Raw genomic sequence first — 24,834 nt, forward strand, 5'->3', positions numbered from 1 at the left:
ATCAACATCCAGTTTATATGGCAGGAAACTAAAATAATAATAACAAGAGTTGGCTATCATGGATGTAACTATACTTGTTATAAGTAGACTAAGATGTTCTCACTTATAGACTTTCAGTAATGTAAGATGAGTTTTGTTCGACTACAGAACAAGATCAAAGCAAATGCAAATAAAAGGTTAAGGGTCAATTTGTAAATGGTTTAAAAATAAAGTGAGTTTGTTATTCTGTATTTTATATATATAAATATACAGTATATGTATAGATATATTTCTTTAACTAAATATGTAATATAAGATAACTAAGACTAACATATCAATTCAGCTACATGTTTTTTGCATCAAGACTCAGTTTCCTTAAGTCGTTATTCATAACTGGATGTGTCTCTGTGTCCGTTAGGAATGTAGACGCTCGTAAAACCGGAAAGGTTGGGTCATGAAACATGTAGGTCAGACGAAACAAAGGTCTTATAGTTCATAAAATGGTTTGATTATCAAGAATGAGCCCAAGTGTCATCTTGAGTTGGTCCAGACACATGGGAAGTTGGGAGTTCAACCATTAGGTGACCTATCGGTCCCTGAGAGCGGTCTCTGGCTAAAGTGTATTAATTCAGATTGTTTCATTGTTGTTGTCACGTTTCAGTTTCATCTTCTTTTCGGAGTTGTTCGCTACATCTGCCTTAACTGCACTTTACTACTTTATGTGCAGCTGTTTATTTATCTTCCAAGCAGACTGAAAATTATTCAAAAATATATTGTTTTATTTATCAATTTAAAGTTACTACGGGGAACTTTAATTGTCTGTTGAAAACGTCTCATTTTACTGCTGCAGGGTCTGACAGTCTGTCCCACTCAGTCCTGGTTCTGTTCTCCCGTGCCCCGCTTAAATATATATATATATATATATATATATATATATATATATATATATATATATATATATATATATATATATATATGATGAGGGATTAATATGTGTTGTAAAGACTGCATTACAAGTTACTGCATTAATAAGTTAATGTTGTCACAACTATCTGTTGTCACCTTTATGCCACAAACTGGGGGCTTTGAGTTTAAAAGATGTTGACATTCACAGAAAGATGTACCGACTCACAATATTGTATTTTAAGTCCAACTATGACCCTGTATCATTGTTAAACAAGTTAGCTATTTCCATTTATTTCATTGAAATAACATGTGTTATATATCAGCAAATGAAAGCATGTTTTAACAAATTCAAATTTAGATCCAGATTTTACTGCAAGACCCAGTGAACTCCAGTTCAAGTCTTATCTCTTCTTCCCTGTTTTACAGTAAATGTTTGGATCAAAAAACGTTTGTTCAGTTTGTTTATTTTATTTTTTAGGGACAAGGTACATATTAATATTGACTTTAGCAAAGAGCGGTATCTATCTTTCTGTTCATGGCCGAACGACCATAAATGGAGACCGGTTTATGGGAACGTCAGAGACGTATTAGAGCCTGTTGGACAGGACGGCTATTGGTGGATTTTATGTGATTTTATGTACAAAGGGCGGAGTCGTCCTCGGGGTTCTGGACATCACATTTGTGGATTAATACTGAGCGGATTAAAGACCACAAGTTTGATTCCAGACTGAAGCTGAAGACGTCTGCGTCATTTCATTCCCTCTCAAAAGTAAGTTCCTCTCCTCCTGGTTTTTTACAGTTTAAAAGGTTTGTCCTCTTCATTTTCTAGTCAAAATAAGACCATTTAAAGGGGGAGTTTGTCTGACTGGTGTGAATGTGAAGGGAGCTGAAGTGCTGCTGTGCTGCTGCTGTGTTCCAGGGATTATGTGGACGTTCCTCCTGACCGTCAGTCTGCTCTGCTGGGGCTCTGAAGCCACTGTGAGCTGCAAAGATCATCTTGATCGTAATGTGGACTGGTGAGTAAAACCTTCTCTGCTGCCACTCAGACTCTGATGTAGAAAGACAGGTGTACTTGTTAAGTTTGTTCTTTTGAGTTTCCTTCTTTTCATGTTTTATTTCTGTTTATCATCAGGTACATCATTTACAAGGTACCCACTGGTTTGGAGTATCTCTACATCTATTCATCTGGGGTGACAAAGCACACCAACATCAAGGATCCGAATGGCGTCCTGGCAAACACCCTGAAGCCTATCTTTAAACCAATCAGATCAATGGTGAGAATCATCGGTCTGGTTCTCTTAATACTTATAATCTTTGAGAATGAGATCAGGTAAGGTACACACACACACACACACACACACACACACACACACACACACACACACACGCGCGCCTCTGATGAATAAAGGGCAGCTGAATATTAGGACTTTTTAAACTGGACTGGTATCAGAGATGAGACCAAGCTGCTGCTTCCTTGTTTTGTAGAACCTCCTGTAACGCTAGATGTCGCTACATATTTCCTTCTAAACTAAGGCCAGTGACCTCCTGTCACATGATCCGGGCAAAATCACAACATGGCTTCTCACAAGCAAGCAACGGTATTCTCTTTAAAACTCCACCACTCTCTCATCATTGCCCTTATAATTCACAAGGAAACCAAAGTGGCTCCACACACCAGATGAATAAAGTTGAGTTGAGGAGGATCGTTACTCCCGGTACGTTTTTCCCGACGTCAACAGGGAGAAAAGGTCGTTTCCACGTGGTTATGATCCGTAATGATTCTCCTTGCTTTCTTCTTGCAGCTCCTGGTGGGATGAAATTAAACATGATATGAAGGTTTTCTGAAACTCCTCTTTTGATTTACTGAATATGTTTTCTTCATTTGTAGACACCAAACTTTGGATTCATCAGCTACAGCGATCAGCCTCCAGGAAGGAGCGCTGATAATGTCTTTGGCCACAGTAAAGGTGAACAGCAGAGAACATTTCTTCCTCTTCTTGTAGGACAGACTGTCAGTCAGTAACTAACAGCGATTTCATTTGTTTGAAGGGACGACTAACCAATCAGAGCTTTGTAGACAGGATTAAGAATTGCTACGTCACAAAGCTAACTAGCTACGCCGCTACAGCCGTGAGAAACAACAATATAAACGCTCACTGCCATCGCTGTGTGAGTGTGATGAGAGCACTGTTGTTACTGCCCTCCAATCCACTGTGGTCACTGTTGACACGTAGAAGGCATTCCTAAAAGAGAGAGCGGCTCCGTCCCGGTGCACAAGCGGCTGTTTTTCACGGCGCGACCGCTTCGCCCCGAGTTGTAAGTAGTTTGCCTGTCATGTGACGAGGAACAACCAATCACAGCAGAGCTTTACCATCCGTCCGACAGACTATTTTACTTGCTTCATCTTTTCCGTCCAGAGACGTGTACGGCGTCTCTACGTCATTCCTCCTCAATCAGATACGGTCACTTCCTGTTCACTGGTTGAAAGAAAGCAAGATGGCGACGAACAAAAAACCCTGAACTGGAGGCATCATAACATCAGTCCAAAAAACAATAAGAAAGGCCACGACGACTACGTCCACTTCTTAGACACAGCCTGTGGTTTTTGAACTCAACTTGTGAACGTCCCCTAACGTCATGTTCATTGTTCCACAGGAGTTCTGATGATCGATAAAAATAGCCATGGAGTCTGGCTCTTACACAGCACGCCACAATTCCCCTTCAGAAGAGATGCAAATGATTTCTGGCCCAAGACCGGAGATAGATTCGCTCAGACGTTCATCTGTGTGACGTTCAACTACCAACAGTTCAGAGACATAGGTAACCAGCTCAGTTCAACACCCTGTAGATGTGATTCACAGTCTGAGTGATTCAGCTGAACGCTGCTGTCACTGTGTCATGTTCCTGTGTCTTCAGGTACTCATCTTCAGTACATCCACGCGTTCCCGTTTGAATATGATTTACCAGCGGACTTTCACCAGACACTTAAGGATGCTGTTGATTGGAAAGAACTTGAACCGGCCAACAATTTCAAACTGATGCCATCAAGTGGAGCTCATCAGTTTAAAATCATCGCGAAGCAAAAGGACAAAAAGACAAAAAGTGAGACGTCTGTTGTTTTTAAATCACTAAACAATCTGTATGCTTTAACATTTTATTTGGTTATACACAGTGCTTCAATGTTTAATTTCAAATATTAGCATAATCTTTGTCCGATAAAATAATCTCACTCATAATCTGTGACTTCCTGTGTGAGAATCTCAAGATGGCTGCATTTGTAGCCTCTGTACATGTTGATGTCTCAGATATCCGGGAAACTAAATGCCGTCCTTTCTCGGTTCATAACATCATCTGGAGGAGAATTCACTGTATCCAGTAAGACACACGTCGGTTGGTTTAGTAAATAAATAAATAAACATTTTTGCTGTGATTTAGTTGCAATTAACTGATCAAGAGGATGCAGAAATAACTTCATAATGATGCAGATTTGTAAAAAGTCTGAATTAGTTTTTTGTTCGTTCTCTCCGCAAGATGACAAGCTACCAACTTTTAAAATGTTTATTTTCTGAAAAGAGTTTGGATCAAGCGATGCTACGCTACGCTAACATTGTAGCAGCTCCATCAACACTCAGAATAATGTCACCTAGATGTAAATACAGCAGCGTGCTTATGGTTTGTACCATGTGATTTATTCACATACATTTATCCACATAGTACTCTGTACTATTATGAGATATTGTAGAGTTCACCAACACACACAAACATTGTCTGAAGGTTGGACTTATTCCTCATCATCAAAGATCAAGGAGAGATGACGGTTTGACAAAGAGATGCTTGAGGCTCAGAACAAAGTGAATACTATGAACCCAACCGCACTGTACCTGTGGATGCAGAGGGTATGAACGCCTCTGTAACGTTTCTCCTGGTTTCCTCTTGTTCTTCCAGAAGGAGATCTTTACGTCACCATTGCACTAGGACTCAACAGCGCTGTGGACGTCCAGACTTGGGCCTACAAGAAAAAGGCCCCTTCCTACTGTAGACCAAAAGACAAAATACCCAACGTGCTGAATATCAAAACTGTAAATACTGGTCTTGGTAGATGGCCGGCCTCACATGATCATTCAAAGTGGTGTGTAGCCAAAGCTCCAAATAATTTTTGGACCTGTATTGCTGATGTAAACAGGGAGACTACCCAGTATATGAGGTTGGGGGGCGCACTGTGCATTGAAAGCGAAGAAGTTCGAAACATATTCCTCGGATTTGCTGGGACCACTGAGGATTGTCCAATTTCAGTACCCATGAACATTCACGCCATTGACGCCATTGACGCCATTGACGCCATTGACGACATTGACGCCATTGACGCCATTGACGACATTGACGCTATTGACGACATTGATGACAACGTGGATCCGGAATGTGAAACAGACCTCACGACTGTCTCTTTAGGGTTGGGCTAGGAAGACCTCACTGCAGGTCCTCTTGAGGAACATTGTCCTCTGTCCTGTTAATTTGTTAATTCATTGATACTAACGCTCTAATAAAAACACGGAGAAGATTGATTACGACTAGTTTGATCCTTACTTGTTAATAGGACACAAGAAAGCAATGTTACATGCTGGTATATAAAGGTGGATGGGTGAAGGTGTATCATTATTTATTTAGTTTGTATTCCATGTTTACTAGGGACAAGTACTGTTTGATTTTATCGATTCTCTTATCGGTTCTTTATGATTATTTTCTAAGAAAAAAGACAATTAAGTTTGAACAGAATCCACATATCTTTATTATTCTTGTATGTAAACATCAAGACTCATACTCTGAGGTAGATTTAAAATATATATATATATATATACATATATATATATATATATATATATATATATATATATGTATATATATATACATATATATATGTATATATATATGTATATCAATGGCATGACATGCATATTTTTGAGTCCGAATCCATTATTTTCTTTAAATAATGTTTTATCAATTCATGACATATATAATTGAATTGTATAAAACCTCTTCAGTTTAAATATATGTTCAGTTCATTCAAATACTATATAGTATTTTATGTTTTGCACCTCAAACCCTGTAAATGTCAGGGGGCACAGCTGTTCCAGCACATGATCAGACTATACAAACTATAAAATAATGTATTTTCATCATAATACATTTAAAATAAACAACTATGTCATGCTTTTATTATTGAAACATTTAAAATAAAATAAATGTTTACAAACACCAATAGTTTTAAGCTGTTGAAATAATTAAAAAACTTTTGTCCCGAAATGTTCATGTTCTCAAATGTCAGGCGACGCAACCGTAAATATGGGACTTTTATTTTGAAGTGGAGTGCAGAGGAGTTAACAGACTTTTGCATCATTAAGAGACACCAACTGCCATCTGTGGCTGAGTGAAAAGATTTGTCGATCTTTCTGAAATATTGATTAAAATCTCTACTTTTAACTTACAGGTAGGATGGTACACTTTTCATGTCAGGTCACGCAACCGATCTAAAACTAGAAATATTGTATTTTATCATAAAACTCTTTATCGTATTTACAAAGTATATGAATGAAGTTGCTAGCAAGAACAAAAGCTAATGCTAGCGTCCTACTATATGCCCGTTTAATTTGAAATTAGTTGCAAAAGTCAGGTGAGGCAACCAGATGTCAAATGTCACAAACGGTAAGAAATTTCACTTTATGAATCGTTATCTGACGCTTAAGATTATTTATTACATTTTTCAAATGTTTAACAGTGTTAAGTTAAATATATTATACACATTCAAACCATTTGCATGATAATATTGAATATTATTTAACTATTTAAGATGCCACTGTCAAGTCACGAGAAATCAGCCCGACACAGGGAGATAACATTGTCAGGCGGCACATTGATAAACGTCAGGCGGTGCAGCAGATAAAACTGTAATTTAAAGCAATAAATAATAGGTTAAAGTGAATAAAGGGTTGCTGAATATGATGTGAAGAACTATTGTATTGAATGTATTTATTTCCATATTTGTATTATTATGTTTCTCTATTTAATTGTAAAGTGGTTGCGTCACTTGACAATTTTTAGCCTGTAAAGTTAAAAAATACTGTTCAAAACTATTTAAAACAAAAACAACAACTAAGACTTGTTAAAGCACAATGTTCCACATCCAAGGAATGTAGATGCTCGTAAAACCGGAAAGGTTGGGTCATGAAACATGTAGGTCAGACGAAACAAAGGTCTTATAGTTCATAAAATGGTTTGATTATCAAGAATGAGCCCAAGTGTCATCTTGAGTTGGTCCAGACACATGGGAAGTTGGGAGTTCAACCATTAGGTGACCTATCGGTCCCTGAGAGCGGTCTCTGGCTAAAGTGTATTAATTCAGATTGTTTCATTGTTGTTGTCACATTTCAGTTTCATCTTCTTTTCGGAGTTGTTCGCTACATCTGCCTTAACTGCACTTTACTACTTTATGTGCAGCTGTTTATTTATCTTCCAAACAGACTGAAAATTATTCAAAAATATATTGTTTTATTTATCAATTTAAAGTTACTACGGGGAACTTTAAAACGTCTCATTTTACTGCTGCAGGGTCTGACAGTCTGTCCCACTCAGTCCTGGTTCTGTTCTCCCGTGCCCCGCTTAAATATATATATATATATATATATATATATATATATATATATATATATATATATATATATATATATATATATATATATATATATATATATATATATATATATATATATATATATATATATATATATATATATATATATATATGATGTGGGATTAATATGTGTTGTAAAGACTGCATTACAAGTTACTGCATTAATAAGTTAATGTTGTCACAACTATCTGTTGTCACCTTTATGCCACAAACTGGGGGCTTTGAGTTTAAAAGATGTTGACATTCACAGAAAGATGCTATCCAGCCTCTGTTGTACCGACTCACAATATTGTATTTTAAGTCCAACTATGACCCTGTATCATTGTTAAACAAGTTAGCTATTTCCATTTATTTTATTGAAATAACATGTGTTATATATCAGCAAATGAAAGCATGTTTTCACAAATTCAAATTTAGATCCAGATTTGACTGCAAGACCCAGTGAACTCCAGTTCAAGTCTTATCTCTTCTTCCCTGTTTTACAGTAAATGTTTGGATCAAAACCCTCCCTTTCCTGGTTCAATCTCAATGCCAAACGATTTCTGAGAAGCCATGTGACACAAAGCCCCCCCCCCCCCACCCGAGCTACACAAAGTGACCCTTAATAAGACACTTAGTGAATGTTTGTTCTTTTCAGCAAACAATCTGTGAAGAGAAATAACTCAACTAAATGTTAACGTTTGTTCAGTTTGTTTTTTTTATTTTTTAGGGACAAGGTACATATTAATATTGACTTTAGCAAAGAGCGGTATCTATCTTTCTGTTCATGGCCGAACGACCATAAATGGAGACCGGTTTATGGGAACGTCAGAGACGTATTAGAGCCTGTTGGACAGGACGGCTATTGGTGGATTTTATGTGATTTTATGTACAAAGGGCGGAGTCGTCCTCGGGGTTCTGGACATCACATTTGTGGATTAATACTGAGCGGATTAAAGACCACAATTTTGATTCCAGACTGAAGCTGAAGACGTCTGCGTCATTTCATTCCCTCTCAAAAGTAAGTTCCTCTCCTCCTGGTTTTTTACAGTTTAAAAGGTTTGTCCTCTTCATTTTCTAGTCAAAAGAAGACCATTTAAAGGGGGAGTTTGTCTGACTGGTGTGAATGTGAAGGGAGCTGAAGTGCTGCTGTGCTGCTGCTGTGTTCCAGGGATTATGTGGACGTTCCTCCTGACCGTCAGTCTGCTCTGCTGGGGCTCTGAAGCCACTGTGAGCTGCAAAAATCATCTTGATCATGATGTGGACTGGTGAGTAAAACCTTCTCTGCTGCCACTCAGACTCTGATGTAGAAAACAGGTGTATTTGTTAACTTTGTTCTTTTGAGTTTCCTTCTTTTCATGTTGTTTTTCTGTTCAGGTACATCATTTACAAGGCTCCCAGGCTGAAAGATCGCACTGGTTTGAAGTATCTCTACATGGATTCAACTGGGATGACAAAGACGCCGCCCTTAATACAAACGTACCCCAACATCAAGGATCCGAATGGCGTCCTGGCAAACACCCTGAAGCCTATCTTTAAACCAATCAGATCAATGGTGAGAATCATCGGTCTGGTTCTCTTAATACTTATAATCTTTGAGAATAAGATCAGGTAAGGTACACACACACACGCACGCACGCACGCACACACACACACACACACACACACACACACACACACACACACACACCTCTGATGAATAAAGGGCAGCTGAAGATTAGGACCTTTTAAAATGGGCTGGTATCAGAGATGAGACCAAGCTGCTGCTTCCTTGTTTTTTGGACCTGACATATGTCTTTCTCCACTTCTTCATCTCCACTACCATCAGAGCTCTCTGCAATATTTGAAATTAAACATTGAAGCACTGTGTATAACCAAATAAAATGTTAAAGCATACAGATTGTTTAGTGATTTAAAAACAACAGACGTCTCACTTTTTGTCTTTTTGTCCTTTTGCTTCGCGATGATTTTAAACTGATGACCTCCACTTGATGGCATCAGTTTGAAATTGTTGGCCGGTTCAAGTTCTGAACTGCTTTCTGCATCTAGTTCAGCCTCTTTCTCACAGAACAGACCCGTGTAGAACCTCCTGTAACGCTAGATGTCGCTACATATTTCCTTCTAAACTAAGGCCAGTGACCTCCTGTCACATGATCCGGGCAAAAACACAACATGGCTTCTCACAAGCAAGCAACGGTATTCTCTTTAAAACTCCACCACTCTCTCATCATTGCCCTTATCCTTCCATGCCTACAAGGAAACCAAAGTGGCTCCACACACCAGATGAATAAAGTTGAGTTGAGGAGGATCGTTACTCCCGGTACGTTTTTCCCGACGTCAACAGGGAGAAAAGGTCGTTTCCACGTGGTTATGATCCGTAATGATTCTCCTCGCTTTCTTCTTGCAGCTCCTGGTGGGATGAAATTAAACATGATATGAAGGTTTTCTGAAACTCCTCTTTTGATTTACTGAATATGTTTTCTTCATTTGTAGACACCAAACTTTGGATTCATCAGCTACAGCGATCAGCCTCCAGGAAGTAAAGTCGATATTGATGTCTTTGGCCACAGTAAAGGTGAACAGCAGAGAACATTTCTTCCTCTTCTTGTAGGACAGACTGTCAGTCAGTAACTAACAGCGATTTCATTTGTTTGAAGGGACGACTAACCTTTTAAAATCCAATCCCCTCTAGGAGGGGAAGACTGGGCGATTGTTATATAAAACTGTAAATCATAACTTGTTTTATAAAAAAAAAAAAAAGGCAAGATGGCGACGAACAAAAAACCCTGAACTGGAGGCATCATAACATCAGTCCAAAAAACAAAAAACAATAAGAAAGGCCACGACGACTACGTCCACTTCTTAGACACAGCCTGTGGTTTTTGAACTCAACTTGTGAACGTCCCCTAACGTCATGTTCATTGTTCCACAGGAGTTCTGATGATCGATAAAAATAGCCATGGAGTCTGGCTCTTACACAGCACGCCACAATTCCCCTTCAGAAGAGATGCAAATGATTTCTGGCCCAAGACCGGAGATAGATTCGCTCAGACGTTCATCTGTGTGACGTTCAACTACCAACAGTTCAGAGACATAGGTAACCAGCTCAGTTCAACACCCTGTAGATGTGATTCACAGTCTGAGTGATTCAGCTGAACGCTGCTGTCACTGTGTCATGTTCCTGTGTCTTCAGGTACTCATCTTCAGTACATCAGCGCGTTCCCGTTTGAATATGATTTACCAGCGGACTTTCACCAGACACTTAAGGATGCTGTTGATTGGAAAGAACTTGAACCGGCCAACAATTTCCATCCAATGTCATCAAGTGGAGCTCATCGTTTTCAAATCATCGCTAAGCAACAGGACGAAGAGGTCAAATGTGAGACGCCTGTTGGTTTTAAATCAATAAACAGACTGTATGCTTTAACATTTAACGCGGTTAAACACATTGGTTAAATATATCATTTCAAATATTATAATTTTATTCCGCTAAATAATCTGACACATAGTTCAATGTGGCTGTGGCACAATGCTGATTATAGTCAGCATTGTAAAGCCTTGTTGTTAGATCCTCTGGGCTAAATCTTCTTATTCTCCATCTTCCGCACAAAAGTTTGCCGCGTATCTCCTCCAGCAGCATTGCATGCACATGCGTCAAAATATATCAAAACGTGCGGCTTGATCGGAAATCGTGTGCTGTGACTTTTCTAAGAGATTCCCGGGCTGCTCCCCCGAAAATGTCCCCATCCACTTGAATGGGGTTTCGGCGTGAAGAGAGCAACGAAAACACTCATCTTTGTGCCCATAGAAACCCGCCATACTTTAACGTAGAAAAAATATTTAATTTTTAAACATTAACAAAACTCTGGACTTTATTTGGCCAAATGGCCATTTTGATAGCTAGCACATTGTTTATGTCGTCATTGATCAAGGCTACAATCGCTTTTAGTTGCATCTATCCTGCCGGAGAGGAGCAGGAGTTTACCTCTGTGTAGACAAAGTTCAACAATCACAGCCGAAATAACCACTATTGCTGCTCTATACATGTTGAAGTCTCAGATATCCGAGAAACTAAACGCCGTCCAGTCTGGTTCATAACATCAACAGGAGGAGAATTCACTGTATCCAGTAAGACACATGTCAGCAGGTTTAGTGCAGCTGTATGAACTAATTTTTTTGGTTGTTGCTGTGATTCAATTGCAATAAACTGATCAAGAAGATGCAGAAATAACTTCATAATGATGCAGATTTGCAAACAGTCTGAATTAGTTTTTTGTTCGTTCTCTCCGCAAGATGACAAGCTACCAACTTTTAAAATACTTGTTTTCTAAAGGGAGTTTGGATCAATCGGTGCTACGCTATGCTAACATTGTAGCAGCTCCATCTGGTTTGTACCATGTGATTCTGGGTGAACACAGACGGATACAATATTTGATCCTCCATTTCTGATTCAACAACGTCAGTGATGACAGGAGGAGAACCTCAACCCTGATAGGCTTTAACGACACAGCGTCACGCGGATTTCACCGAATTTGCACCGCCCGATGTGATTTTGCGTCCGCTCGCTTCTTTGCATTGACTTTGTCTTTCATCTCGTCCTGCGAAAAATTTGCGCCGAACACAGATGTAAGAAACATTTTGAGTAGTGAGCCAGAGTCTAACAAAGTGAATACTATGAACCCAACCACACTGTATCTGTGGATGCAGAGGGTATGAACGCCTCTGTAACGTTTCTCCTGGTTTCCTCTTGTTCTTCCAGTTGGAGATCTTTACGTCACTATTGCACAAGGACTCAACAGCGATGTGGACGTCCAGACTTGGTGTGAGAAATCCCCTTCCTTCTGTGAAACAGGCATACCCAAAGTGCTGAATATCCAGACTGTAAACACTGGCAATCATCTGGGTGGATGGCCGACCACAGTTGATCATTCAAAGTGGTGCGTAGCCAAAGATCCAAAGATCCATTGGACCTGTTTTGCTGATGTAAACAGGGCGAACGTCCAGTATTTAAGGCGGGGGGGCACACTGTGCATTCAAAGCAAAGAAGTTCAAAACATATTCCTCGGATTTGCGAAGGTCACGGAGGACTGTCCAAAACCCAAGAACATCAAGAACATTGAGGACATTGAGGACATCATAGAACTCATGAACCGTGTGGGCATCGTAGACAGAGTGGGCAACGTAGACAACATAGACAGAGTGGGCAACAAGAGCATCGGGGGCATCGTAGACAGCATGGGCAACATGAGCATCGGGGACAACGTAGACAGAGTGGGCAGCGAAGACAACGTAGACAGAGTGGGCAACATGAGCATCGGGGGCATCGTAGACAGAGTGGGCAACGTAGACAACGTAGACAGAGTGGGCAGCGTAGACAACGTAGACAGAGTGGGCAGCGTAGACAACGTAGACGGAGCGGGCAACGTAGACAACGTAGACAGAGTGGGCAGCGTAGACAACGTAGACAGAGTGGGCAACATGAGCATCGGGGGCATCGTAGACAGAGTGGGCAACGTAGACAACGTAGACAGAGTGGGCAGCGTAGACAACGTAGACAGAGTGGGCAACATGAGCATCGGGGGCATCGTAGACAGAGTGGGCAACGTAGACAACGTAGACAGAGTGGGCAACGTAGACAACGTAGACAGAGTGGGCAGCGTAGACAGCGTGGGCAACATGAGCATCGTGGACAACATGAGCATCGTGGGCAACGTGAGCATCATGGACTCAAAGCCAGACCCCAAAACTCAGCCCAAAACGGTCCCTTTAGGGTTGGGCTAGGAAGACCTCACTGCAGGTCCTCTTGAGGAACATTGTCCTCTGTCCTGTTAATTTGTTAATTCATTGATACTAACGCTCTAATAAAAACACTGAGAAGGTTGATTACGACTCGTTTGATCCTCACTTGTTAATAGGACACAAGAAAGCAATGTTACATGCTGGTATATAAAGGTGGATGGGTGAAGGTTGATTAGTTCTTAAATAGTTTTTTAATTAGTAGTTTTTATTCCATGATTCCTAAAGGGACCGGTATTGTTTGGACTTTATCGATTCTCTTATCAGTTCTTTTTGATTATTTTGTAAGAAAAAAAAGACAATTAATTAAGAAAAGAATCCACATTTCTTTATTATTCTTGGATTTAAACAAATAGTCTTTTAAATACATTCACAGTTAAACAATGATCTCAGTGATTATCTTTCAATTGATCAGCCCTCATGTGATCAAACTCAGAATGCAAGACACAAAGAGACAAAGAGACAAGGAAACAAAGAGACAGAGAGACAAAGAGAGGAGCTTTGAGACGAGGACGTCTCACTCCAGGACGAATAAAGTACCGACAGTAGAACCGGTGTTGGGATCTGATAGCAGCAGGTTTGATTATCAGCAAGTATGAAAACTGGACAATGGACATTAATACAATTATTATCATGAATATGATTATTAACATAATAATGGGGCACCATCCTGAGACCAGGGACCAATAACCAAACTATAAATAAGTCTTAATATTGGTGTTCACTCAAAATGTCAATAGTCATATTCCACAATGAGAGTGAAGGTTAGAGTTTGAGGCCAACATATCCAGCTAGTATCACACTACACAAAGTAATCACAGAAAACTGCTCTTTATAGTAAAACAGAGTATATTTACTTCTAACAATACTGATCAAGTCAATAACATTATGCAATTACAAGCCTACTAGCTAAAATCAATAAACAATTACGAAATGTGTGTCGGGGGGAGAAGGTCAATGGCGACTTTGATCTTGTGTGTGACTACACTACGCAAAACTAAAACAATAGCAGCGACCACCATTATTAATTATTATATAACCTGAAGGATGAAGTGTTCCTTTATGTGTTGAGAAGATCCTAAGACTTATTTCGCTAAATAAAACATCTCTTGGATGAGTACATACACATTAAGACAGCAGTAATAATAATAATCCAAAAACATCATACAAAATGGTTTTATCAATCCATACTTTTATTTTAACTATGAAGCTGCTGTATTTTTATAAATATTTCTTCCACAATTTGCTGAAATATATAAACTTTGACAAATTAATTCAAAGCAGAAAATCTCCAAAAGATAAAATAAATAAAATAATGATTACAAACAATATAACTTCAATTTCAGATCTCTGAGTTAGAGAAAATGTAACGAACACAACACGTCATGATTGCGAACAAAATATATATATTTTTTTTAGCGATTAGATTTTATAAATTCATTCAAATCAAAATAAATATACAACACATGTGAAGCTACGGATGCTAAGCTAACTAGCATTAGCGTCAGCGCGCCACGCTGTCCTCCACGCTGGCGGGGTCCAGGTAGACATATGGCACGTTCAGACCGATGTTCCGCTCTCTGATGCCACAGCTCAGACGATTCAGCTCGTCTCGGAATCGAGCCGCCGCCTCCACGGGATCGCTCTCCGTGAAGTGCTGCTCCGCCGAGCCGCCCAGAGGAACCTGAGAGGAACAGCACCAGAAACTCTGGATGGGGTTTTACATTTAAGAGCCAATCGGTGTTTGTTCAACCAAATGCATTTGCAACGAAACATTGCAGAATCATTACTTTTCCTAAAGTGGTAACATAACAACTGTCTTCTTAATGACTCACTTTGGCAAGAGTTTCATTAATGTAATCACCTTTCTCTGTATTTTTGTGTCACAGTTTTCAATGACGTCTTCTTAGACAACAAACCACCTGGTCACCAACCAACAACACTGGACTCACGGCTTTTGTTTTTTACAGTTACTTGTTTCGTAAGAATTAGATTTTATTTCTATCTGGGGTTGGCGACCGATAGCCAGCGACCAGGGAAAACAAAACATTATCCTCTCCCTGTTTTGGTTGTAGCACCAAACCAGTTAGTTCAGTTTTGGAAAAAATCGTCAGTCGGGTTAAATTAACTACGGAAGTGTCGTTGATGTCGAACGTTACGTGATAAAAAACATCAGCGGTCTGCTGGAAAGATCGCTGGTTGTTGGACCGTCTTTCCTCATTGACTCCGTCTGCTAGCAACAACAGAAACACGTCAAGATGCTGTTCTCATTAAAACCAAATTTCCATGAGCAAACATTTAGTGAAATCTGGGTGTATCAGTAAAAAGTGAGTAAATGTAGTATTTAAACTAACAATGAGAATACAAAGCATACAGTAAACCTTAAATGTTTCAAAAGAATGAGAGACAATGGTTTGATTAAAAGATTAAACATTTATATAGATGCCTGTTTGTATGCCTGCTTATATTTTAAGAGTCTTTCTTTTAAAAGCATATTCATTATTTCAAACTCAGCGTGAATGTCATGAACACATGAATATAATACATTTACATGACTTTTACAACACTTTTGGGATTTTATTTTTTTCAAGGACTTTTCCAGGCCTGGAAATAACCACTTTAAAATTCCATGACTTTTCCAGGTTTTCCATGACCGTAAGAACCCTGGCTGATGACAATGATATAATGTTGATAAATCAAATAGCCATGCAGTGTTATGTTCGCTAGTGCCTGAGCTAACAGCAAACGCTGTCATTATTTTCGTCATCAACTGGTGAAATAATACAAAAATCATGTTTTTAGCTGCCACGGACATTTTGCCGGCGTTCCTCGGTGTCGGATTGATATAGATCTCTGGACGATGAAATCGCTCAACGACAACACGGATATCGACCGACCGATTGACATACAACGTTTTATAAAATAAGACAACAAACCAGGTCTTTAAATATCCAGACATCTGTTATTGAAGCAAAAATGCTTGTACAAATCATGGAAGCAAACAATATAAACAATATCTTATAGTACTGTATCGTCAATAATGCACTGTTCACGGGTGTTGTTAGGCAAACCCTTGACCTGTACATTATTGTAGATACAGTACTGCCTCGAGTACCTTATTGTGAGCCGTATCAACGTTTGACTGTACAGCAGGAACAGGGACCACAAATACATTATTCACCGCTGCCAGTCTCATCAAAAGTCATTCCCCCCAAAATATCAAAGTTTACACGAAACATGTTTGGTAACTGTCAAGCTTGAAATGACAACGGTCGCGCAATTTAAATCTACCTGTTATTTTAAGTGCACACTGATATGGAACGCTCTGGTAAATGTAAACTGGTTGTACAGTACATTAAGGCTCAATAAAGTACACCCCGTGACTCACTCAACCAATCAGAAGGCTTGATTTGATCTACCGTATTATAATAGAGATTATTCGTGTGACCGTGTGAACGTCAACATTCACGTCGTCTTGGTGTGAAATGTGTGAACGCGACAAACCGTCAACAGATGTTCTTTACGTTATTTCTTTTTGTCATTAAAGGTCAGAGTTCATGTACAGAATGTGTGAGAACGTCACAATAAAACACACTGTTTATTATTATCAAAGCAGATTTAATAACGTGTCATTATTGTCATTATTATTATTATCTCTTCTTTAAGGCAACATGTACAGCTACTAGCAGGGGGGCGGGGCCTGAGAGAGCCTGGGGGCGGGGCCTCACAGCTTGCTCATGCGGCCCATGAGTTTCTCCAGCTTGGGGGCGGGGCCTCACAGCTTGCTCATGCGGCCCATGAGTTTCTCCAGCTTGGGGGCGGGGCCTCACAGCTTGCTCATGCGGCCCATGAGTTTCTCCAGCTTGAGGGCGAGCGTCATGTCGCCTTTGATCCGCAGCTTCCCCGACATGAAGGCCATTGTGGGCTTCAGCTTCCCTGAAAAAACAAACACACGGCCGTTATTATTATTATTATTATTATTATATGTAATCATCTGCGTTACCGTAGTGGCGGCTCACCTGCAAACATCTTGCTGAAGTCGCCAGAGTCCATTGTCATTACAACGTCGGCTTTGACGGGTGGCTGGCCCTGCCCGGCCCGACCGGCGCCGCTCTTCAAGTCCAGGAACCAAACGCCCTCATTTGGCCCTTACATGGACATAGATGTGTTTGAATTAGTGACACGCCCACAAGATCTCCTTATATGGACAGAGACGTGTTTGAATTAGTGACACGCCCACAAGATCTCCTTATATGGACATAGATGAGTTTACTTTAGTGACACGCCCACAAGATCTCCTTATATGGACATAGACGCATATACAATAGACAAACCTGATAGGTCGAACTGATAAATGGCCTGTGTTGACTTGACGACGTCTTCGTTGAGGACTCCTCTGATGGCGTCGAACGTGGTTTCTATCGGTCCTCCGGAGGAAGACGATGGTGGTTTGAAGGCTGGGGTCGCCCCTAGCAACAAGAATACAAAAGCAGGTCATTTCACTCATTTTAGTAAAGAAAAGAGGAGGCGTAAACCAAAAATATACACTTATATATAAGTTCAGTATATTATAATATACTTATAATAAAATATGTCCAATAATACAACCCTAGTATTGTACTAGTATGACAACAGTATTTGAAAATACCAATGTAAATGTTGTAGTATAATTTGCAATACTGAAAGTAGTATTTGTAGTCATTTCTGTTATTAAACGGATTTCAATAGTATTGCAGTATTATCGGTAGTACTAGTAGTGGTATCTACTGTATTTGTGGTATTTACCATGTTGCTCCATCTGTTCGACCAGGTTCTCTGGTGCTTCGTCCAGGAAGAAGTCCGGCAGCAGAGGGTGACCTGTTGACCAATCAGAGACCGCCATGAGTATCACATGACCGTGTGCAGGAAGCTGTAACCGCCCAAGCTAAGTTAGCTCAAGCTCAGTTAGCATGACGTCACCTGGCTGGACGGCATACTGTTCAAAATCTTTGATTCCGTGCTCCTTCAGGACGTCCTCGTCCACCAGGAAGTGACCCGTGTAATCCTTCGGCCGGGACAGGACGGCGTAGGCAGCGTCCGCCATGATGTCAGATGTACGGCACTGTTTACCGACACCCTCTCCGCCCAACATATCCATCGCTGCTGTCTGGATGGCTACGGCAACAACACAGGACAGAGCAGGGTTAGCATGCTAGTTCACTATGAGCGTCTATGGGAAATATGTTAGCATGCTAGTTTACAATTAAAGTGTGTGGAGAGTCTGTTAGCACGGTAATTTACTATGAGCGTCCATGGGGAGTCTGTTAGCATGCTAGTTTACATTGAAAGTGTATGGAGAGTCTGTTAGCATGTTAGTTTACTATGAGAGTATATGAGGAGTCTGTTTATCATGCTAGTTTACTATCAGAGTCTGTTAGCATGCTAGTTTACTATGAGAGTCTATGGGGAGTCTGTTAGCATGCTAGTTTACTATGAGAGTATATGAGGAGTCTGTTTATCATGCTAGTTTACTATGAGAGTCTGTTAGCATGCTAGTTTACTATGAGAGTATATGAGGAGTCCGTTTATCATGCTAGTTTACTATGAGAGTCTGTTAGCATGCTAGTTTACTATGAGAGTCTATGGGGAGTGTTTATCATGCTAGTTTACTATGAGAGTCTATGGGGAGTCTGTTAGCATGCTAAACTTTATTCACTGACCAGTTTTCGGCCAGAGGGCATTGACGGCAATTTGACCTCTGAACTCTTCCGCCATTCCAAGGACGCACATCGACATGCCATACTTCGCCATTGTGTACGCTGTAAAAAAGAAAATCATACAAATGAACCGTGTTCATAATAAAACAGAACAAAACCACACAGGTGTATGATGGGATGCTGGCTAGTCGGTTGCTATGGTTACCTGTGTGGTTCTTGAACCAGACGGGGTTGAGGTTGAGCGGAGGCGACAAGTTCAGGATGTGAGGACAGCGACTCTTCAGCAGGTGAGGGATGACCATCTTAGACCTGAAACATTCAGACACCCGTTAACTGAAGCTCGTTAGCCGAAGCTTGTTAACTTGAGCTCGTTAACTTGAGCTTGTTAACTTGAGCTTACGTCAGGTAAGTCCCTCTCAGGTTGACTCCCAGCATCAGGTCCACCTTCTTGAGGGGCGTCTCCAGAGTTCCTGTCAGACTGATGGCGCTGGCGTTGTTCACCAGGACGTCGATTCCTGTCAATCAGAAACACAACAGTGATGATGTCATCAGCTGTCAGTCTGACCTGATCCCTCACCAGCTTCCCAACACAACACAACTATGTCCATAAAAAGTGTTTTACCTCTGAGCCCTTATAGAAACCTTGACTCTAAGAACTGTTCATTCATATTTACTGCAGATTTGTATAAATATTATTTTTATAAAAATCTACAGGATAAATAAAACCAATTTAATTTCAAATAAAAATGTGAAGTTCTTAAACAAAACAAAAAAACACTTGAAAGCTGACGTGTTAAACAAAAATAATTAAAAAGTCATAATATTATGAGATTCAAACACAGGTGAAAGCTGCTGAGTCAGATGAGCTGAAGTTAATGATCAACATTATCAGAGATTTTAGGATGTTGAAACTAAAAATGAATAACGACTTTGGTTCTCAAAATATTACGGTTTCTTTTTTTTATCTCACATAATTTGCTCCTAAGAGACTGAAACATTTATTTTTGTACTATTAACTTCTTCTGTATTAATGCAGAAACCATTTAGTTATATTTCAACATTTTACTAAACTTATTCTGTAATGTTCTTTTTATAGTTTCTAATGTTTTTATTCAACACTGTAGAGAAATGTTGTTTACCTCCGAACTTCTCGACGGCTTTCTGAACGGCGGCTACGACCTGCTGCTCGTCGCGGATGTCGACAACACAAGCCAACGCTTTCCCGCCGGCCGCCTCCACTGAAACGCAAACACACAGGAAACGCATCGTTTAGCCCTTCAAAATAAAAGTCCTGCTCCTGGAAACAGAACCATCAGGACGAGAATTAGAGAGAACTAGAACATTTTGTGCAGAACAACACAGTTATGACATGAATCACTAAAGAGAAATAAACACAGTTACATTTCTTTGATCCTCCCTCCCTGATAAACGTTCCCACTCTGCCGGTGGGTTTTGGGGTTCAGAAGGCTAAATCAAACGTCTTCATAACAAACTTCTATCCGCTCAGAAACATCTGAACATCTTTGTATCTTTGGGGCTGGAATTGTTTTGAAGAGGAAATAATTAAAACAGCCCGTTAGCCCTTTAGCATGTTAGCCCGTTAGCTCCTCACCCTCCTGAGCGGCGGTGTAGATGGTTCCCGGTAGTTTCGGGTGGGCTTCGGCCGTCTTAGCGGCGATGACGATGTTGGCTCCATCCCTGGCGGCCTTTAGCGCGATGGCTTTGCCGATCCCTCGACTCGCTCCGGTGATGAAGAGCGTGCAGCCGGCTAGCTTCCTGTAAACACAGAGAGCACTTAGCTAGCCTGTTAACGCACCACTACAGCCACGGAAAAAATGACTTCCTGTCAGTTCCGAGCTGTCGTCTACTTGTAGTTTACAGATCACGTTTGGATTTATTCATGTGTGTTTATAAATATTTATTTATGTAGAAATGTGTGTGCAGCTGCATCCTTTGTTCATTGTATGTCTGCCTGTGAAATACATTACTACTAGTTTTGATATGTGTTGTATAAATAAGCTTTATTATTCATATCATCAACCACACAAGATATGTTTTCCGATTAAACCCGAGACTAATAGTCAACAATCCAGCGTTAAGTATTACAATTACACATAAAATACGAATTTTCTACAACACCTGGTGTTTGCTGTCAAATATAAGAGCCAATCAGCTCTCTGATATGGTGACAGCCAGGCGTTTCCCATCATGCACTGGGCCACGCAGTCTGTGGAGAACTACTGCGGCGCCTGGCTCTAAAATTGCCGGCCGCCTCGCTCTCGTGACATTATCGTTGACCACGTGTGCGTGACGTCAGAGCAAGTCGGGACCAAGTCAGACACAAATCTACCCAGCATGCATTGCGCACCGATCGGCGGTGATCGATACTGATCAGAACTGGCTCGTCTCGAACGAGCCTAATGACAATGTTCATACTGTGGCGACCCTCCTCCTCCCATCCTCTAGGGGTCACTGTTTGGCCAGCCGGGTCTCTTTGGGTCAGGACATCCGGGGTGTCGTTGACATTGACACCATTTCTGTCCCTTATCTTTTGCTTTGTATCTTTTTCACATACCTCCACTTTAAATGGTGTGATTTATCTTGTGTTAATGGATTTATTCTCGTTAGCTGCTGGCTCGTTTGTCTCACACTTCATGTCGCAGACTTTGAACCAGGTTGTGACAATCTATAAAACTGTGAAATAGTCAAATTGTGAGTATTACAACTTGTATTTGTAATACTTTCACAGTTTGTATATATCATTTATACCTGCTTTATTTATTTTTTAAAAGAGACTTCATAATATACAGATTATACTTGATTCAGCTCCTTTAGGGTAAAGGTTCTCGACTCACCTTGAAGTTTGCAGTGAATAAAGCCTATTATTATTATTATTATTATTATGCATGTTGGAGCAAACACTCAATAAGAATAGTTTTAACAACGAGATGATCATTGGAGCTGATATCACCAAACTTAATAGAAGAAAATGTCACTTTTAGAGTAACTTGTTTAAAAGATCACAAGAAACCGACCAAACCCAGAACTACGGTTAGCTCGGAAGCAGCTGGGTTCAAGGCCCAGTTCGGCTCGAGCCCAGTCCAGATCCATTCAGCTAGCTGCAGGTGTGCAGGTATGCAAGGCCGCATCGGCTAGATAATGACAGCTGTAACCAACAGAGCTCCGTAGGAAGAAAACGTCGTCTTCATCGTGCCTTGCTCAAAGGTCAAGAGACAGCGAAGCAGAACCGAACCACTCGAGGCTGAAGCAGAAAGCTTCATTCAGAGTTCGGCGTCAGTAAGACCTCAAACTGAAGCCGCTTAAGTCGCTAATTCGCATCTTATGAGTTGTTTCATGATTTTTTTTACATTGTGTTTAATTGTGTTAAAATCAGCTATTTTTTAACGGAAGCCAGTATTTAGGATGACAAGCGTGTCGCCCGCCTCGTGCACTCACCCCGTGTTCTGCAGCATCGTTATTCTGTGTGGAAGAAGTTTAACAATGACAGACCTTCTTCTTCTCCACCTTTCACCCACTTACTGACACTCTCCTCAACCGGAAGTCACAGAGCAACTGCTCGGCGCAACTTCCGGTCTGGGGCCAAAGATGGGAAGAGACGACGAGATGACTCCCGCTTCGGTTATTAACCGTCACGTCGTGTTTACGTGTTTGTTGTTGTGATCGAATCAAATGTTTTGTTATATTTATATATTTGTTTATTTGTATTATTGAACAACATGTACTCATAACAGACTCCTCTCTTTGGTCTTTTCGACCATGATGAAAACCTGAAGATGTGGCTGAGTACCTGTAGTTTATTAATATTGATATATATTTATTCACCACATGTTTTATATTACACAGTAACCTTTATAAAGGCACTCTTTTTGTTAGATACTGTCTTTATTACTATTGTGTGGTATGTCTTCAACACTCTTGCACATTTTCTTTTCTTATTAAAATACACATTTTATAAGTTATACTTGTAAAGTTATCTGGTTTTCATTTACCATATTTATCTTTAAATTATGTCTCGATTATTGCACTATGTTTATGCTTTTTATTGTTGTTATTATTTTATTCTGTCTATGTTTATTGTTTGTATTGTTTAATTCTGTCTATGTTTATCTTATTTTTTATTCTGTCTGTTTATTGTTTATATTGTTTTATTCTGTCTATGGTTATAGTTTGTATTGTTTATTCTGTCTATGTTTATTTGTTTTATTCTGTCTATGTGTATTGTTTGTATTTGTATTTGTTTTAATCTGTCTATGTTTATCTTTTGTCTTATTCTGTCTATGTTTATTGTTTGTGTTGTTTAATTTTGTCTGTGTTTATTATTTGTATTATTTTATTCTGTCTATGTTTATTGTTTGTATTTATTGTTTTATTCTACATCTGTTAATAGTCTTTATTATTTTTGTTGTTTTAAGATATAATGATCCTTTATTAGTCCCGTAGTGAAGAAATGTACAGGATTGTATTATGTGTGTGTTTATTGTAATGCTGCATTCACAGAGTATGATTCTGATTCTGTGTGTACATCGAATACTGCACATATAGTATGTGTAAACTGTAATAAATGTTATTGTATGTGTGAAATCTACATCCAGTAATCTGCTAAATACCTTCACATAAATATTTGAACAGATTTATGTATTGTGAGTTATTGTTGCATCCAATGTAATCTAATGTAATTTATTATTTGTTACTTGTTTACTCACATAGTTCCATATTAGTCATTATATAAAAAGGTTGATATATAGATAAAGGATTATATTATACTATTTGCTTATATATAAAATATCATATATAAAGAATGCTATATAAAGGATTGTATTATACTATTTGTATATATATAATATATAAAGGATTATATATAGAGGATTATATTATACTATATAAATATACAAATGTATATATATATATATAAATATACAAATATATATATATATATATATATATATATATATATATATATATATACACATGTATATATAATAATTTGTCCATGCCGTTCCCGATATATGAAACATAATGAATCTAAAATAATTTATAAAATATCTGTGTCTATTTTTAGATGTTTTTTCTCTCCGTTTAAACTCATTTATTATCATTGATTATTATCGCCCCCCCTCCCTACACACACCTACACACACACACACACACACACACACACACACACACCCTTCTGAGGCGTGTCCGCGCGGAGCGGCCATGTTCTCTCGTGACGTCATCAAACGGGAAGTGAGCTCGTTGTTCTCCGGTGGCTGCGGCGCGCGGAAGGCTCGCGAACCAAAACAACTATTCCTCTCCACCTCCTTCATCCTCTTCCTCCTTCCTCCTCGCGGACATGGACGGGTGAGCGCGTGGAGATCTCCCCCAAACCTTCCCGCCGCCGTTTCTCCTTCCATCCGCCCTCACGTTTCCTTGGCGACTGAACCGCACCTGCGCGAGCCCCCTACCCCCTCCCCCTTTTCCTATTTGTTGTTGTTTACTTGATTGAAACACTTTCCCGCCACCGACCCCTCTTCCCCTCTTTTCCCGCTTCTCGCGCGCTGTTGTTGTTGCCTGTGTGTCGTTTTGTTCCTTTTTTTTCTTTCTGGGTTTTGTTTTGGTTGAAAGTGTCGCGAGCAAAGAGTGACGACTCAACGGCGGGATTTGATGGGTGGAAATCTCGCGATAAGTGTGCTCACACAGAACAGACTGTATACAAGAATACTTTATGTTCCTCGTGTTTTATGGCTTTACAATGTTTAGATATGTTCTCAGGTCACATGACTAATTAATGAA

General features: G+C 39.8%; 2 protein-coding genes across 3 annotated transcripts; one reads left to right on the top strand and one right to left on the bottom strand.

Moving 5' to 3' along the window:
• Positions 1-1,809: 1,809 nt before the first annotated feature.
• LOC306751629 (plancitoxin-1-like) lies at positions 1,810-5,345 on the top strand (the record flags this gene model as incomplete). The annotated part of the gene is made up of 6 exons (XM_079235243.1): positions 1,810-1,901; positions 2,018-2,159; positions 2,774-2,852; positions 3,541-3,705; positions 3,802-3,987; positions 4,831-5,345. 6 exons carry the CDS (start codon positions 1,810-1,812, stop codon positions 5,343-5,345), a joined length of 1,179 nt encoding a protein of 392 aa, XP_079091369.1.
• Positions 5,346-16,952: 11,607 nt separating this feature from the next.
• hsdl2 (hydroxysteroid dehydrogenase like 2) lies at positions 16,953-24,293 on the bottom strand. Of its 2 annotated transcripts, none has more exons than XM_079235448.1 (11): positions 24,229-24,293; positions 20,654-20,817; positions 20,181-20,279; positions 19,442-19,556; positions 19,247-19,350; positions 19,045-19,143; positions 18,305-18,499; positions 18,131-18,202; positions 17,680-17,814; positions 17,365-17,493; positions 16,953-17,281 (listed from the first exon to the last, which is right to left on the bottom strand). In XM_079235448.1, exons 1-11 carry the CDS (start codon positions 24,276-24,278, stop codon positions 17,172-17,174), a joined length of 1,272 nt encoding a protein of 423 aa, XP_079091574.1. In that variant the 5' UTR covers positions 24,279-24,293; the 3' UTR covers positions 16,953-17,171. The 2 variants fall into 2 exon arrangements, with proteins under 2 accessions (XP_079091574.1, XP_079091575.1); XM_079235449.1 differs by lacking the exon at positions 24,229-24,293 and adding an exon at positions 22,498-22,597.
• Positions 24,294-24,834: the final 541 nt, after the last annotated feature.

The sequence above is a fragment of the Taurulus bubalis genome (assembly GCF_910589615.1).
Source record: "Taurulus bubalis genome assembly, chromosome: 19".
In the NCBI taxonomy this organism is placed as follows: domain Eukaryota; kingdom Metazoa; phylum Chordata; class Actinopteri; order Perciformes; family Cottidae; genus Taurulus; species Taurulus bubalis.

Excerpts from the sequence above, each read along its gene's own strand:
- hsdl2 (XM_079235448.1), bottom strand. The coding sequence starts at position 24,278 with ATGACGTCACGAGAGAACATGGCCGCTCCGCGCGGACACGCCTCAGAA. Across the intron at positions 20,818-24,228 it reads CGCGGACACGCCTCAGAAGG|GAAGCTAGCCGGCTGCACGC; the intron begins GTGTGTGTGTGT and ends CTGTGTTTACAG. Across the intron at positions 19,144-19,246 it reads CTGGTTCAAGAACCACACAG|CGTACACAATGGCGAAGTAT; the intron begins GTAACCATAGCA and ends TCTTTTTTACAG.